This window comes from Rana temporaria, chromosome 6, assembly GCF_905171775.1.
Source record: "Rana temporaria chromosome 6, aRanTem1.1, whole genome shotgun sequence".
In the NCBI taxonomy this organism is placed as follows: domain Eukaryota; kingdom Metazoa; phylum Chordata; class Amphibia; order Anura; family Ranidae; genus Rana; species Rana temporaria.
Genome location: NC_053494.1, coordinates 2,652,845 through 2,667,045, shown reverse-complemented (window position 1 = coordinate 2,667,045; position 14,201 = coordinate 2,652,845). Strand labels below are relative to the sequence as shown.

The 14,201-nt window shown below is 44.3% G+C and overlaps 4 protein-coding genes across 4 annotated transcripts; all 4 read left to right on the top strand.

The window, feature by feature from the left end:
• Window positions 1-956: 956 nt before the first annotated feature.
• Window positions 957-1,838, top strand: LOC120942803 (taste receptor type 2 member 9-like). Its single transcript, XM_040355728.1, has one exon. The coding sequence runs from the start codon at window positions 957-959 to the stop codon at window positions 1,836-1,838; it is 882 nt and encodes a 293-aa protein (XP_040211662.1).
• A 129-nt stretch (window positions 1,839-1,967) lies between these two features.
• On the top strand, window positions 1,968-7,080 carry LOC120942802 (taste receptor type 2 member 40-like). Its single transcript, XM_040355727.1, has 3 exons — window positions 1,968-2,045; window positions 4,852-4,991; window positions 6,300-7,080. Exons 1-3 carry the CDS (start codon window positions 1,968-1,970, stop codon window positions 7,078-7,080), a joined length of 999 nt encoding a protein of 332 aa, XP_040211661.1.
• Window positions 7,081-8,733: 1,653 nt separating this feature from the next.
• Window positions 8,734-9,615, top strand: LOC120942801 (taste receptor type 2 member 40-like). Its single transcript, XM_040355726.1, has one exon. It carries the CDS (start codon window positions 8,734-8,736, stop codon window positions 9,613-9,615), a length of 882 nt encoding a protein of 293 aa, XP_040211660.1.
• Window positions 9,616-12,969: 3,354 nt separating this feature from the next.
• Window positions 12,970-13,857, top strand: LOC120942799 (taste receptor type 2 member 40-like). The gene has a single exon (XM_040355725.1). It carries the CDS (start codon window positions 12,970-12,972, stop codon window positions 13,855-13,857), a length of 888 nt encoding a protein of 295 aa, XP_040211659.1.
• Window positions 13,858-14,201: the final 344 nt, after the last annotated feature.

Sequence of the window (14,201 nt, the reverse complement as noted above, 5' to 3'; positions counted from 1 at the left end):
TGGCACACATGTAGCCCCATTTCTCCTCTACAAGTGTGAAATGTTTGTTGTCTGGGGAGCAACAATTTTTCAAAGCTGGGCAGCTCTTCAATAGACTACCATGTTAAACGTCAGTCTAGTCATGGACACAGTGAGGCATGGACTCAGTGAGGCATGGACACAGTGAGGCATAGACACAGTGAGGTATGGACACAGTGAGGCATAGACACAGTGAGGCATGGACACAGTGAGGCATGGGCATAGTGAGGCATGGACACAGTGAGGCATGGACACAGTGAGACATGGACACAGAGAGGCATACACATGGACACAGTGAGGCATGGGCATAGTGAGGCATGGGCACAGTGAGGTATGCACATGGACACAGTGAGGCATGGACACAGTGAGGCAAAGTGAGGCAAAGTGAGGCATGCAGATGGACACCTTGGGCTTATACTCGAGTCAATATGTTTTCCCATTTTTTTGTGGTAAAATGATGTGCTTTGGCTTATATTCGAGTATATACGGTACTTAATTTTTCATCGTTTAGGATTTATTAAATGAAAAGAATTAAACAAAAAGCAAATCTATAAAATTCATAGATAGACATGGATGGTCTTACCTTCTGCATTTCATCGCCACATATAGAATTACATCCGCCCAGCTCAGCGCTCTCTCTGTATATCGTATTTGAATTCATCCATCAGTACTCTCCAGCTCAGTGTTCAGTGATTTGCATTTATTCAAAATCAGTTTATTGAAAGTGATTATCTTTTACAACGGTGATGAAAATGTTAATGTTGGCCAGTAAGCTTTGACACCTGTTTGTGATGGGTGGATTCTTCGAGAGTAATTTACATGGACAATGAAGAGTAAATAGCATGAGGATCTACAAGTCAGGTGGAACATTCCTCTGAAGGAGAAACATTTGTTCACACTGAGACATCTTGAGGACACAGGATCTTTATCGGAAGACAATGGACATCCTGGGTTCTGTGGTTTGCCTCGGTGTCATAGCATTGGAGGCCATCGTTGGCTTGTGTTCTAATGCCTTCATCATATTTTCTCTCACCTTTTCTGGCTTCAGAAGGACAAATATTGCTCCGTGCAACTACATCCTTATTGCCTTGAATGTTTCCACCATGTGCTACACAATTTCAATATCTCTAAACCTTCTGGTGTACTTATACGGACCATCGTTTAATTTTACTTATGCCTCGAGTGTTCTGAACTATCTGACTATTATCAGCATCACCTCCAGCTCCTGGCTCACGGCTGATCTGTGCCTCTTCTATTTTATAAAAATCCTTAATTTCCAGTCCAGATTCCTCTCATGGATGAAGATGAAGATTGACAGAATGATACCTTTGTTGATATTAATTGTTGAAATCCTTTCTCTGTTGGAGAGTTTCATAGCATCTTATATTTTCAATCAGGACTTACCCAAAAACTCAACCATTGCTGTCACCGAGGTGACCTCAGAACATTACAGAATGAGGCTGAAATTCATGAGCATTGTCATGACGATGACTTCCCCGCCATTCCTGATTGCTATATTGACAACAACTGCCAGTGCCGTGTCTCTGAAGCTCCACAGTCATCGCATGGAAGCCAACACGGGTCACACTAACGGGAAAGACTACCAAGGTGCAGTTCAGACCATGGCTTGTCTCGTAGTTTTCTATGCCTTGACTGGCCTTGTCATAATTTTATATGGGCAAGAACTCTTTGAAGATCAAACCTGGGGGTACTGGATGTGTTTGATGATACTTACGTCTTTTTCAATGGTTCAATCCGGTCTCCTTATTAATGGTAATCCCAAACTCAAAGAAGCGTTTTATAAAATGTTCCACCACTGAAACAGGAAAATAAGTTCTCCTGCCTCTATCCAATGGGTGTCTTCTCCGCCACCCACCATATGCTTTGATCGAAAACTTAAACATATTCTTAACTTTTGCCCTAAACGTGAAGGACACTCTAACCTCATCATGAACAATGCAGGACCATTCATAACTAATGGTCCACCATTGTATGTCATGACTTTAGCAACAGGGGAGACATTGCAGGTAATATAAAAAAAAGTGGTATGTTTTTTGGAATTGCTAGAAGTTGTAGTTCTTCTGACATTGGTTATAATATTAAGATTTGATTGTGTAACTAATCTAAAGACAACATATATTAACCTGTAAACTCCATATTAACCACTTGCCGACCACTGCATGTACATTTACATTGGCCGAATGGCACATCTGAGCAAAGGGACAAACCTGTATGTCCCTTTGTATTTGCCCTAACCTTAATTTACCCTAAACCCTAACCTTAACCCTAAACCCTAATCCTAACCCTAACCCTAAACACTAAACCCAAACCTAACCCTAAACCCTAAACCCAAACCCCAACCCTAAACCTAAACCCTAACCCTAAACCCTAACCCTAAACCCTAATCCTAACCCTAACCCTAAACCCTAACCTTAAACCCCCACCCTAACCTTAAACCCTAAACTCCAACCCTAAACCCTAAACCCCAACCCTAACCCTAAACCCTAACCCTAAACCCAAACCTAACCCTAAATCCTAAACCATAAACCCTAAACCCTAAACCCTAACCCCAACCCTAAACCCTAACCCCAACCATAACCCTAAACCCTAACCCTAACCCTAATTTTATGTAAGTGTCTACGTTGAGTTGTAGGACCTCAAGAACCAATCTTAGACCCCTCTGTTAAGCCAAGGAGGGATCCTTGACCTGGCAGATATCATTTCAATACCAAGAGACCAATTTGTTTCTGATATAGATTGCTGTTTGCTCACCATGTAAAGAACTGTGTATCATGTAAATCATGCTCTTGTATAAATGTACGGCCTCAAAGCCATTGTCTGGAGAGAAATTATCCTTCGAAGCTTCTCTCATGCTGCTCTGTTGTTCAACATGCTAAAGAATAAAAAAAGTCAGCCGACATCATCTTGGTCTGAGCTTATTAAAACAAGAGTACCTGTGTCCTATGTGATTGACATTAACAGTACACCTGTTCATTTTTCACACTAGATTATTGTTTTGTGTTACTTGTATATACCGTATTTTTCGCACCATAAGACACACTTCCCCCCCCCAAAAGATAGGGAAAAGTGTCCCTGCGTCTTATGGAGCGAATACTGTGCAGACTCTGCCCCCCGTCGCCGATGCCGTGTCAGAATACAGACACTCGGCTTCTCTGTGGAAGAGAGAGAGGACAGGATGTGAGGCAGGTCCGTGCAGGGGCATACCAAGTGGAGCGGGGGAGGCGGTCTGCCCCAGGTGTCAAAACATGGGGGTGTCAGTGGCGTTGCTATAATGGTGAGCTCCGCACCCAGGTGAGTTGACACCCACAAGATGTGACACCATCCCACAAGCGACAAGAGCCCTGGCTGGCTTTTTTTCTGCTGGAACACCCCCGGCGCTGTGGTCTGGTCCAGTCTCACTTCCTGTCTCTCTTCACTGGCTGCGGGACATACTAAATAGAATGACAGAATGGAATGCCCATAGTCTTTAACTGCTGCTACAAACTATGTCCTCAGTCCTCCTTTTTAGCTGCTGCCCGGGTGTATCTGATGCTGAGAGCCAGCCAGAGGGGATGTGCATTGTAATGGCAGTGTCCTCCACTGCCTGAGGTGAGCTGGTGATAAGGGGGGTGGGAGGTGTGGGCTGGCATGGTATCCACTGTCCTTCACCTGAGCTGTTGTTATAGAAGAGGCTGAAGGGGTGTTTGTGGCTGCCCTGCCACCCTGAGCTGATCTGGGAGGGGAGGGTTGCTGTAGCTGAGCTGATTTGATAGGGGAGCTGGTATTACTGTGTCCACCACCCACCTATAGTAGTAAAGTAGTAATATAATATTAAATATTTTAGTACATCATTTGGTTCAGAATATTTTTTTTCTTGTTTTCCTCCTCCAAAACCTGGGTGTGTCTTATGGAGCGAAAAATACGGTATATACAAATTGCTCTAAAAAAATATTGCATTGATACAAGTCCCCCCAGGGCAGTACCCGGGCGCCCATACCCCTTTTATGGCCAATTCGAAATGGGCACTTTTGATTTTTTCTGCTCCAAAGGAGTTTGCCATTCAGGATAGAACATTTCCCCTGTTCAGGAGTTCTGCTGTGAACCAAACAGGGGGGAGGGGGTGTTCGGCCCATCTCTATTGCTGAGTCTATGATCTACTCACATCCTTTTCCATCCTTGATTTCCCCAAAGGTTCTTCCACTAGCATGTAACTTTTAATGCATATTTTTTTGCTCCGGAGTGCAATTACCGTATTTATCGGCGTATAACACGCACTTGTTTCACCTTAAAATCAGGGGGAAATTCTGGGTGCTGATCCCCGCTGTCTGTGAGGGGAAGAGGAGCGAGCGCCGCCGATATACACATAGCCGAGTGTACTGTGTACTCGGGTAGGCTCGGCTCCGCTCGCAGTCACGCCCAGTCCCACCATTGGACCTGTGTTATGTCCATCATAGGAGCCTGGGCAAAGGCCAGGACTGCGAGAGGAGCCGAGTACAGCCGAGTACACAGGACATCCGGTTCTGTCTATCTCTACGCCGCGGCAGTAATTTTAAACGTTCAAGGTGCAAGGACACTGGGCAAGGCTGCAAAGACACTGGGCAAGGCTGCATGGACACTGGGCAAGGCTGCATGGACACTGGGCAAGGCTGCATGGACACTGGGCAAGGCTGCATGGACACTGGGCAAGGTTGCATGGACACTGGGCAGGGCTGCAGATGGACACTGACACTGATTATTCTGCAACGATGGACAAGGCTGCAGATGGACACTGATAAGGCTGCATTGATGGGCATTAAAATTTAAGTTTTTATCCTTAAACTTCCCTCCTAAAAGTTTTTTTCCTTAAAATTCCCTCCTAAACTTGGAGAACAAGATTGTTGGCAGCACATCTCATCAAAACTGAAAGACTCAGCGACCTCTTCATTACCTGGCTGTAAGAACCCGTTCACACCAAGCCGCCCCGAGGGTCGGCGGTAAACCGCTGCGCTTTACCGTCAGATTTGCAGCGCTTTTCGGCTGCTGCGAGGTGCTTTTAACCCCCACTAGTGGCCGAAAAAGTGTTAAAACTGCCCTCAAAGCACCGCTACCGCAGAGTTTTGCCTGCGGCATGGCGGCGTTGCTCATTGATTTCAACGGGCAGGAGCGCATTTGGAGCGGTGAGTCCACTGCTCCTAATGCGCTCTAGAGAAGCTGCTGGCAGAACTTTTTCTGACGCCCTGCCAGCACACCACTCCAGTGAATGGAGAAACTGTTTTAGGGCACTTTGCAGGCGCTATTTTTAACGCTATAGCGCCTGCAAAATGCCTCAGTGTGAAAGGGGCCTAATGCCCTATACACACGATCGTAATTTCTGATGGGATAAAATCCGATGGAATTTTTATTTGTAATTCCGTTCAAGCTGTCATGCATACACACTGTCAGACCAAATTCAGACCGTCCAAAACGCAGTGACGTAAAACACTACGACGAGCCGAGAAACATGAAGTTCAATGCTTCCGAGCATGCATCGACTTGATTCTGAGCATGCGTGTTTTTTTCTCTGTCGGAGTTCCACACAGACGATCGGCATTTCCACCAGAAAAAAAAATAAAACATGTTCTATTTCTAAACTCCGACCGAAAAAAAAGTCTGAAGGGGCCCACACGCGGTCGGAATATCCAATGAAAAAATTCTGTCTGACTTTTTTGATTGGAAATGTGTACAAGGCATAAGGGTCTATAAATACGCACTGAAAAAAAAATAGAAGAAATGTATTGAAAGCCTCAGGTGTGTGCGTGTCTTTCCTTGTTTTTTATTACTTGGCCACTTCTAGAATTACATTTAGCTCCCATCTCTCTGCATAATATATTTGAATTTAGACGATCGATCTCTCTGGGCTCAGCGATTATGCTTTGCATGCATTCAAACTCATTCTAATAAAAGGTGGTTATTTGAAAGCCATGACACAAATGATAATGGAGTCATGCACACGCAGGAAGCTTGGATACGTGTTGTTGATTGGTTAATTCTTTAGGATCAATTTACATGGTCAGGAGAAGATTGAGAACACAAGGATCCGCGTGTTTTAAGTAGATGGAAAGTCTCAGTGAGAGAGACAACACTAAACACACGAGTTATCTTCTCCTTCACTCACAAAGTCTTGAGGTGGCCCTACGGCTCCTTCTTCACCAGATGAAAATGCCCAGCCTGGTTACAGAGGTTTCTTTAGGTGTCATTGCATTGGAGGTCATCGTTGGCTTCTGTTCAAATGCCTTTATAATATCTTCTCTGACCCTTTCTAGGTTCCAAGGGAAAAGTATTGCACCCTACAACAACCTTCTTATTGCTTTAAACATTTCCAACATGTGCTTCACCGTTTTCACGTCTGTCCAATTTCTGATGTACTTTCTTTGGCCATCGTTGGGTTTAACTCACACCTCAAGTGTTTTGAACTATTTGATATTTAGCAGCATTGCTTCCAACTCCTGGCTCACTGCTGGTCTATGTTCCTTCTATTTTATAAAAATTGTTCAGTTCCAGTCCAGATTCCTTGTGTGGCTGAAGACGATGATGGACAGAAGAATGCCTATGCTGATAATAATTGTGGAAATTCTTGGTCTGTTCGAGAGTTTCACTGCATTATATATTTTCAATCAGGATTTATCCAAAAACTCAACCATCACCGCCACCGAGGTGGCCTCAGAACAAAACACACTGAGGATGAAATTCATGGGTGCTGTCCTGACGGTGACTTCCCCACCATTCCTGATTTCTATATTTACAACAGCTGCCAGTGCCGTGTCCCTGAAGCTGCACAACGATCGGATGAAAACAAACATGGGCCAAACCAAAGTGAGGGATTACCAAAGTGCGGTTCAGACCATGGCAGGCCTTGTCGTTTTTTATGCCTTGATTTACTTTGTTATGATCTTATATAGCCAAAAAATATTTGAAGATCTAAGTTTGGGGTACTGGATCTGTGTGGTCATACTTTCAGCTTTTTCTGTGGTTCAGTCCGGTCTCCATATCATTGGAAACCCCAAACTCAAAGAAACTTTGAGAAAAATCTTCATCTTTTCATAAACCTTTGCATCGACTAAATATTCCTTCTGTGTGTGGTCTGAACAAAGGGATTTGTAACTATTTTCAGATCAATCCAATGGTTGGCTTCTTCCCACCTGATTTGTGAACGCGCAGGGTAGATAATGCACACGTTCGATGATGAAGTTCTATGATGCACATCACAGGATTCTATAGAAGAGGATTCATGTCCCTGTTAGAATGTTTCTCTAACCACTTGTCCTCCAGAAGGTTTTGCCTCCTTCATGACTAGGCCATTTTTTGCTATTCGGCACTGTTCTACTTTGACTGGCAATCAGGGAAACCATCAGGGGGGCAGTAGTGTATTTAGGTTTTGAGCTGCCCTAGGCCTGACTAATCTCACGCACCCCCTAATTTAAATATGACACACCCTTCCTGTTAAGGCCACACCCCTTTATGTTTAAGACCTGCCCTGAAATTTTCGAGTGGGGACACTAGTTCTGAGGGCCTGGGGGGGAATGGATTCCCTTAATTTGCATAGATTTCCTCTCACTTACTGTTTGGCTATGGGGAAGGAAGTGAAGGGAAATCTCTGCAATGGGACAGGGATGGTAAAAAATAAACTGACAAGGGCTATAACCCCCCTTACTCTATCCAAAATGAAAAAAAAATGTTGCCTGTAATTTAATCTGATAATTTTATGGAGAGGACTAAGCAGATATAACCATGCCAATGGTGCAGCAGAAAACATATAGCACAGTGAGGAAGGTTTGTGGTCCAGCATGATAGGACAGTCAAAATTAGAAGCAGCACCCCCCCCCCCCCACAGTTGCGGAATGCCAGCCTCCCCAGTACCTGAAGCAGTGCGCCCGTTTTATGGGGGCGCTAGACTAAATTGCCTCTCAGCCCAGACCGCCCCATAAGACTGGTGCTACACTAATAGTGTAGCGCAAGCCGGCGAGGACTCTTTCCATGCTCCCCCCCTGCAAAGTGCTGCCCTAGGCCTGGGCCTTGTTGGCCTAGGCCACGATACAGCATTGCAGGGGGGTACTGTACCACCAGTACTCCGGTAGGGGGCCTGGGCACAAAAGGGGACCCAGATAGCAGGAGGGCAGAAGAGAGCAATTGCAGAACAAGGCTCTGTGTGTCTCTCCCTCCAGCATCTGAAAGCCGGTTTCTCCCCCTCTCCCTTCTGCCGGCTTGCTACTTTAACTGGTAAATGCTCGGTCATGCAACACTGTACCCAAATGAAATTAATATCATTAATTCACACAAATAGAGTTTTCCTTTGGTGAGTGGGATGGATTTCAGAAAGCCTTGTTAGCCTGATTGGGGGCCCCTAAGCATTTATTGTGAGTCAACCAAAAAAGGAACTTTGAAAATATTTTCCATGCCGCGTGGAATTGTCATACATCTACCTATGGAGTTTGCATTGTACATTTGAATGTAGTCATGTAACGTTCACATTTTGCATGTGGCTCCATTACCTGTATTATTTGTAAACTCCTACATCTGTGTTTGCATTAAAGGGAGGAGCTTACAAGGCCTGAAAGTGATTCAGGAGTGAGGATATTTATCTCCTATAGAAGTGGAAACCTTCAGATGGGACTTGTAGAAAGAAATTGATCTCTCCTGCCTCCCGTAGAGAACATCTAGCAACAGCTCCTTAGAAGTTCTGATTCGTCCTTTTTCAAAATGATTGACCCAAATACCCAGACATGTATTGTTATCATAGTCCTTGAGGTCATCATTGGCTTATGTTCTAATGTTTTTATAATACGCTCTCTCATTCTTACCAGCATCATGGAGAGAAGAATGGCATCCTACAACTGTCTCCTGATATCTCTCAGTATATCCAATGCGTACTTCTCCATTATCTCATCTGTCAACTTCCTGATCAACTATGTTTGGCCGTCATTGCTCAGGACCCCGAGTGGGTTTCATATCCTCTATTACATGACCCTGTGTGGAATGACCTCCAGCTCATGGCTTACTGCCAGCCTGTGCTTCTTCTACTTTATAAAAATCCGACATTTTCAGGCGGGAATCCTTGCCTGGGTGAGGATGAAGATTGATAAAATAGTTCCTTGGTTGATAGTAACTGCAGAGTTCATCTCTGTGTCTGGTGGGTTCTTATCATTACTGATTTCCAGGAAAGAATTACCTAAAAACTCAACCAATTCCATCTTTGAGATGAACTTTGAGCAAAAGAAATCTAAGCTGACACTGATCAATACAACTCTAATAATAAACTCTTTGGCTTTCTTGGTTGGGATAATCTCAACGTCTTCCAGTGTGTGGTTCTTAAAGGTGCAGAGAAGTGCTGGGACATTTGGCTCCACCAAGGTTAGAGATTATCAGAGCGCTGTGCAGACTATGGTCCGTCTGGTCATCTTCTATGCAGTCTTTTACCTGGTCTTGATCATTCATGGGCTGGAAATATTCCCTAATATGAGTTGGGGGTACTGGGTGTGCATGATAACCCTCTTCTCTTTTGCTTTAGTCCAGTCTGGTCTCCTGATCTACGGCAATCCCAAACTCCGAGAAGCCTGGACACAGTTGTTCACACTTAAATAAATTCTGCATCAGTGGGCCAACTGACTAAATCCTCCATTATACTGTAAGCACCGTTTCCTATGAACGGCAATCTAATAATGATCCCCCTCTGTTACTGATACTTATCTTACTGGTGGTCCCCTACCACTTTATTTACCCACCAAAGCCTTAGAAATAGGCTTGTGTAAGCTCTAAGTGGGTCTGTGTTGGAGCTTCTCCATCCCACCACTTCCATATGGCAGTGGATGGGGTTAGTGATTGGCTACTTCAGTACCCAGCCCTTCATTTTGGTAAGAAAGGGGAAGACTTGCCCATTTCCTTAGACCAAGAAGGACTAATGCCGCGTACACGCAAGGTCGGAATTTCTGACAACAATTGTTCAATGGGAGCTTTTCGCGGAAATTCCGACCGTGTGTAGGCCCCATCGAACATTTGCTGTCGGAATTTCCGACAACAAATGTTTGAGAGCTGTTTCTCCATTTTTTCGACAGCAAAACGTGTGTATCCAATTCCGATGCACAAAAATCCTACGCATGCTCGTAATCAATTTGACGTATGCTCGGAATCATTGAACTTCATTTTTCTCGGCTCGTCGTAGTGTTGTACGTCACCGCGTTCTTGATGGTCTGAATTTTCTATGCAAGACAAGTTTGAGCAAACATCCGTCAGAAAAAAAACCTCACGGTTTTGTTGTGCGAAATTCCGATTGTGTGTTTACGCGGCATAAGAATTTCAAAGGTATGAAAACAGGGCAGTGGAGAGCATGTGGGGGGTATGTATCAGCAGCAGATGATGCTACCAGAGGAACCTAAATAAGCAGCATTTACAATAGACAATGGGTAACGATATGTTACTGGATAGAGAAAAGTTTTTACAAAAGAAGAAAAAAAATATGCAAAGAGAATACTGAATAGATATCGGTTTGCGGTAGGTGTAGACATTAGAATGTGAGAAAATATTAACATAGTTTCATGTAGCAGATATTTATACCAATAATGTAACTCACTGTGTCTCTGACTTTGAAGATCTAAGTTTGGGGTACTGGATCTGTGTGGTCATACTTTCAGCTTTTTCTGTGGTTCAGTCCGGTCTCCATATCATTGGTAACCCCAAACTCAAAGAAACTTTGAGAAAAATCTTCACCTTTTCATCGACTAAATATTCCTTCTGTGTGTGGTCTGAACAAAGGGATTTGTAACTATTTTCAGATCAATCCAATGGTTGGCTTCTTCCCACCTGATTTGTGAACGCTCAGGGTAGATAATGCACACATTCTATGATGAAGTTCTATGATGCACATCACAGGATTCTATAGAAGAGGATTCATGTCCCTGTTAGAATGTTTCTCTAACCACTTGTCCTCCAGAAGGTTTTGCCCCCTTCGTGACCAGGCCATTTTTTTTTTGCTATTCAGCACAGTGCTACTTTACCTGGCAATCAGAACCTCTATCAGGGTGGGGTACCACCAGTACTGCGGTTGGAGGCCCGGGCACAAAGGGGGCCCAGACAGCTGGAGGATCAGTGGGGCAAAAGAGAGCAATTGCAGAACGATGCACTCTGTGTCTTCCAACTTCCAACTCAGTGTCCAGGCCTTGCAGGAGACCAGCAGGCTGTGAGTGAAGGTAAACACAGCCCTTATAATGAAGGACCTGGGCATAGTTCAGGTGTCTTGTTGGGAGACTGGAATGCTACACTCAAGAGAGAGCAACCCTTGCTGGAGTAGAGATACCTTACCCAGAGGACTGAAAAGTTTGAGGTGGTTAAGCGAGTCCATGAAACTGTGAGAGCTGGGATAACTAGGTGAATCCAGGGGACTGAGGGAATCTGAAGATGTCTGAGGAGTCAGAGATCATGGGGCGCCAGGATATCCCCTATGGAGAGGCCAAGAGTGGGCCCTTGCAGCAGGTTACTGTAACTACAGACAATTTTACTTTTGATTTTATACTTGAGTGTTTAATAAAAGTGGGGTGACTAGCCCTAAAATGCATTTCTTCCTAGCAGGATCTAAAATTGCTACTATCACTGAGCTAATAATTCCCAGAATCACAATATTCTGACACATAATGTGTCACTGAGAAAGGAAGTCAAGGAAAACCTCCATGTTTGGGACACATCCATGTGTAGTCTAGCATGAACATCCCACTGGACAAGCTGGTAAAGTAAAAACTCCCATTGGTGCTATTGCAGAATGTTCTAAGAATGAAGCTCATGCGTTTGGAAACACTTGCAGAACATTGACCTTGTATTTCAGTTGTGCATATAAACCCATAGATTGGAAGAACTTTCCACTGGGATCAAACAAATGTCTCCACCATGATAAATTATTTAGGTAAACCCAACAATAAGAAATAAACTCATAACCAAACCTCAACAAACAGTTGAGAAATAGGAAGAAATAGCCCAGCCACTGCCTGGGCCAAGTGGTTAGCAGGTGAAAACAGCCTCAGCTCGATTTATCTAAGCCAGTGGTCTCCAAACTGTGACCCGGGGGGCAGATGTGGACCTTTTCTTACCTTTATCTGGCCCTTGATGCACTATTCCTTCCACTGACACCAACAATAGGGCCATAATTCCTACACTGACATCAACAATTGGGGACAATTCCTCCCACAGACACTGTGGGGGCACTGTTCTTTCCACTAATACAGAACTAGTCCTTCCACTGACATCAATGATGGGGCACTAATAATACCCCTAATATCAAATATGGGACATTGTTTACTCATACTGATGCTGGGACATTTTCTACTTCCATTGGCCTCGCTCTGTGGCCCCCCTAAAGTATAAAGGACAGAAACCTGGCCCTTTGTTTAGAAAGTTTGGAGACCCTTGATCTAAGCCATGCACCCGACATGAGTTTATCTGATAACCACTCGAGCCAGGCGAGGTGTGCAATGGCCGGGGTATCTCTTCCTATTTCTATAGCGTGCTTTGGGGATGGACAAGCTTTCCTCAGCTTGCACCCTCGCTAGTTAACGTCATCAATTTCATAAAGTCTTGTTAGCCTGGATGGGGGCCCCTAAGCATTTATTGTGAGTCAAACAAAAAAGGAACTTTGAAAATATTTTCTATGCGGGGTGCAATTGTCATACATCTGCCTATGGAGTTTGCATTGTGCATTTGCATGTAGTCATGTAACATTCAAATTTTGCATGCGGCTCCATTACCTGTATTATTTGTAAACTCCTACGTCCGTGTTTGCATTAAAGGGAGGAGCTTACAAGGCGTGAAAGTGATTCTGGAGTGCGAATAATTATCTCCTATAGAAGTGGAAACCTTCAGATGGGACTTGTAGAAAGACATTGATCTCTCCTGCCTCCCGTAGAGAAAATCCAGCACCAGGTCCTTTGAAGTTGTGATTCGTCCGTTTCCGAAATGATCGACCCAAATACACAGACCTGTATTATAGTCATAGCTCTTGAGGCCATCAGTGGCTTATGTTCTAATTCTTTTAACATATTCTCCCTCATTCTTACCAGCATCAAGGAGAGACATTTGGCATCCTGTGACTGTATCCTGATATCGCTCAGTGTATCCAATGTGTGCTGCACCATTATCACATCTACAAACTTGCTGATTAGCTATGTTTGGCCGTCATTGCTCAGGACCTCCAATGCATTTTATATCCTCTATTACATGACCTTATGTGGAATGACCTCCAGCTCTTGGCTTACCGCCAGCTTGTGCTTCTTCTACTTTATAAAAATCCAACAATTTCAGCCCGGAATCCTTGCCTGGGTGAAGATGAAGATTGATAAAATAGTCCCTTGGCTGATAGTAACTGCAGTGTTCCTCTCTGTGTCTGGTGGGTTCTTATCATTACTTGTTTCTGGTCAAGAATTGCCTAAAAACTCGACCAAGTACGTCTTCGATGTGAACTTTGAGCAAACGGAGATACTGTTTCGTACATCCCTCATAATGCACTCTTTGGCTTTCCTGGTTGGGATAATGTCAACGTTTTCCAGTGTGTGGTTCCTAAAGGTGCAGAGAAGTGCTGGGACATTCGGCTCCACCAAGGTTAGAGATTATCAGAGCGCTGTGCAGACTATGGTCCGTCTGGTCATCCTCTATGCAGTCATTTACCTGGTGTTGATCATTCATGGGATGGAAATATTCCCTAATATGAGTTGGGGGTACTGGGTGTGCATGATAATCCTCTTCTCTTTTGCTTTAGTCCAGTCCGTTCTTTTGATGATTGGCAATCCCAAACTCCGAGAAGCCTGGAGACAGTTATTCACTCTTAGATACATTCCGCATCAGTAGGGCCAGCTGACTGAATCCTCCATTATATTGTATGCATTGTTTATCTGATTATTGTATGGAGATGGTCCATGGGAATGGCATCTTCCTAATTTCCATTTATAGTCAGATCAATAGAACAAGCAGGGCCGCCATCAGGGGGTACAGGCATCACACAAGTAAGGGGCCCAAAGCTCCCCAGAGGCCCGGCTAGAGAGAAGAGATGAAAATATTTCACTTTCACAGCGGCACCCCCCCCCCCGGTTCTCTCTGTCTGGTTTTGGTGATGCTGGAAAGGAAATATGTCACTTTACTATCACGGCGGCACCCCCCCTTCTCAGCTTGCGGCGGTGCTGCAGAAAATATGT

Bases quoted from the DNA above. Each gene is read 5' to 3' on its own strand.
- LOC120942803 (XM_040355728.1), top strand. From the start codon at position 957: ATGGACATCCTGGGTTCTGTGGTTTGCCTCGGTGTCATAGCATTGGAG.
- LOC120942802 (XM_040355727.1), top strand. From the start codon at position 1,968: ATGAACAATGCAGGACCATTCATAACTAATGGTCCACCATTGTATGTC. The intron at 2,046-4,851 runs GTAATATAAAAA...CCCTCCTAAAAG, and splicing joins CAACAGGGGAGACATTGCAG to TTTTTTTCCTTAAAATTCCC. The intron at 4,992-6,299 runs GTAAACCGCTGC...GACCCTTTCTAG, and splicing joins AGCCGCCCCGAGGGTCGGCG to GTTCCAAGGGAAAAGTATTG.
- LOC120942801 (XM_040355726.1), top strand. From the start codon at position 8,734: ATGATTGACCCAAATACCCAGACATGTATTGTTATCATAGTCCTTGAG.
- LOC120942799 (XM_040355725.1), top strand. From the start codon at position 12,970: ATGATCGACCCAAATACACAGACCTGTATTATAGTCATAGCTCTTGAG.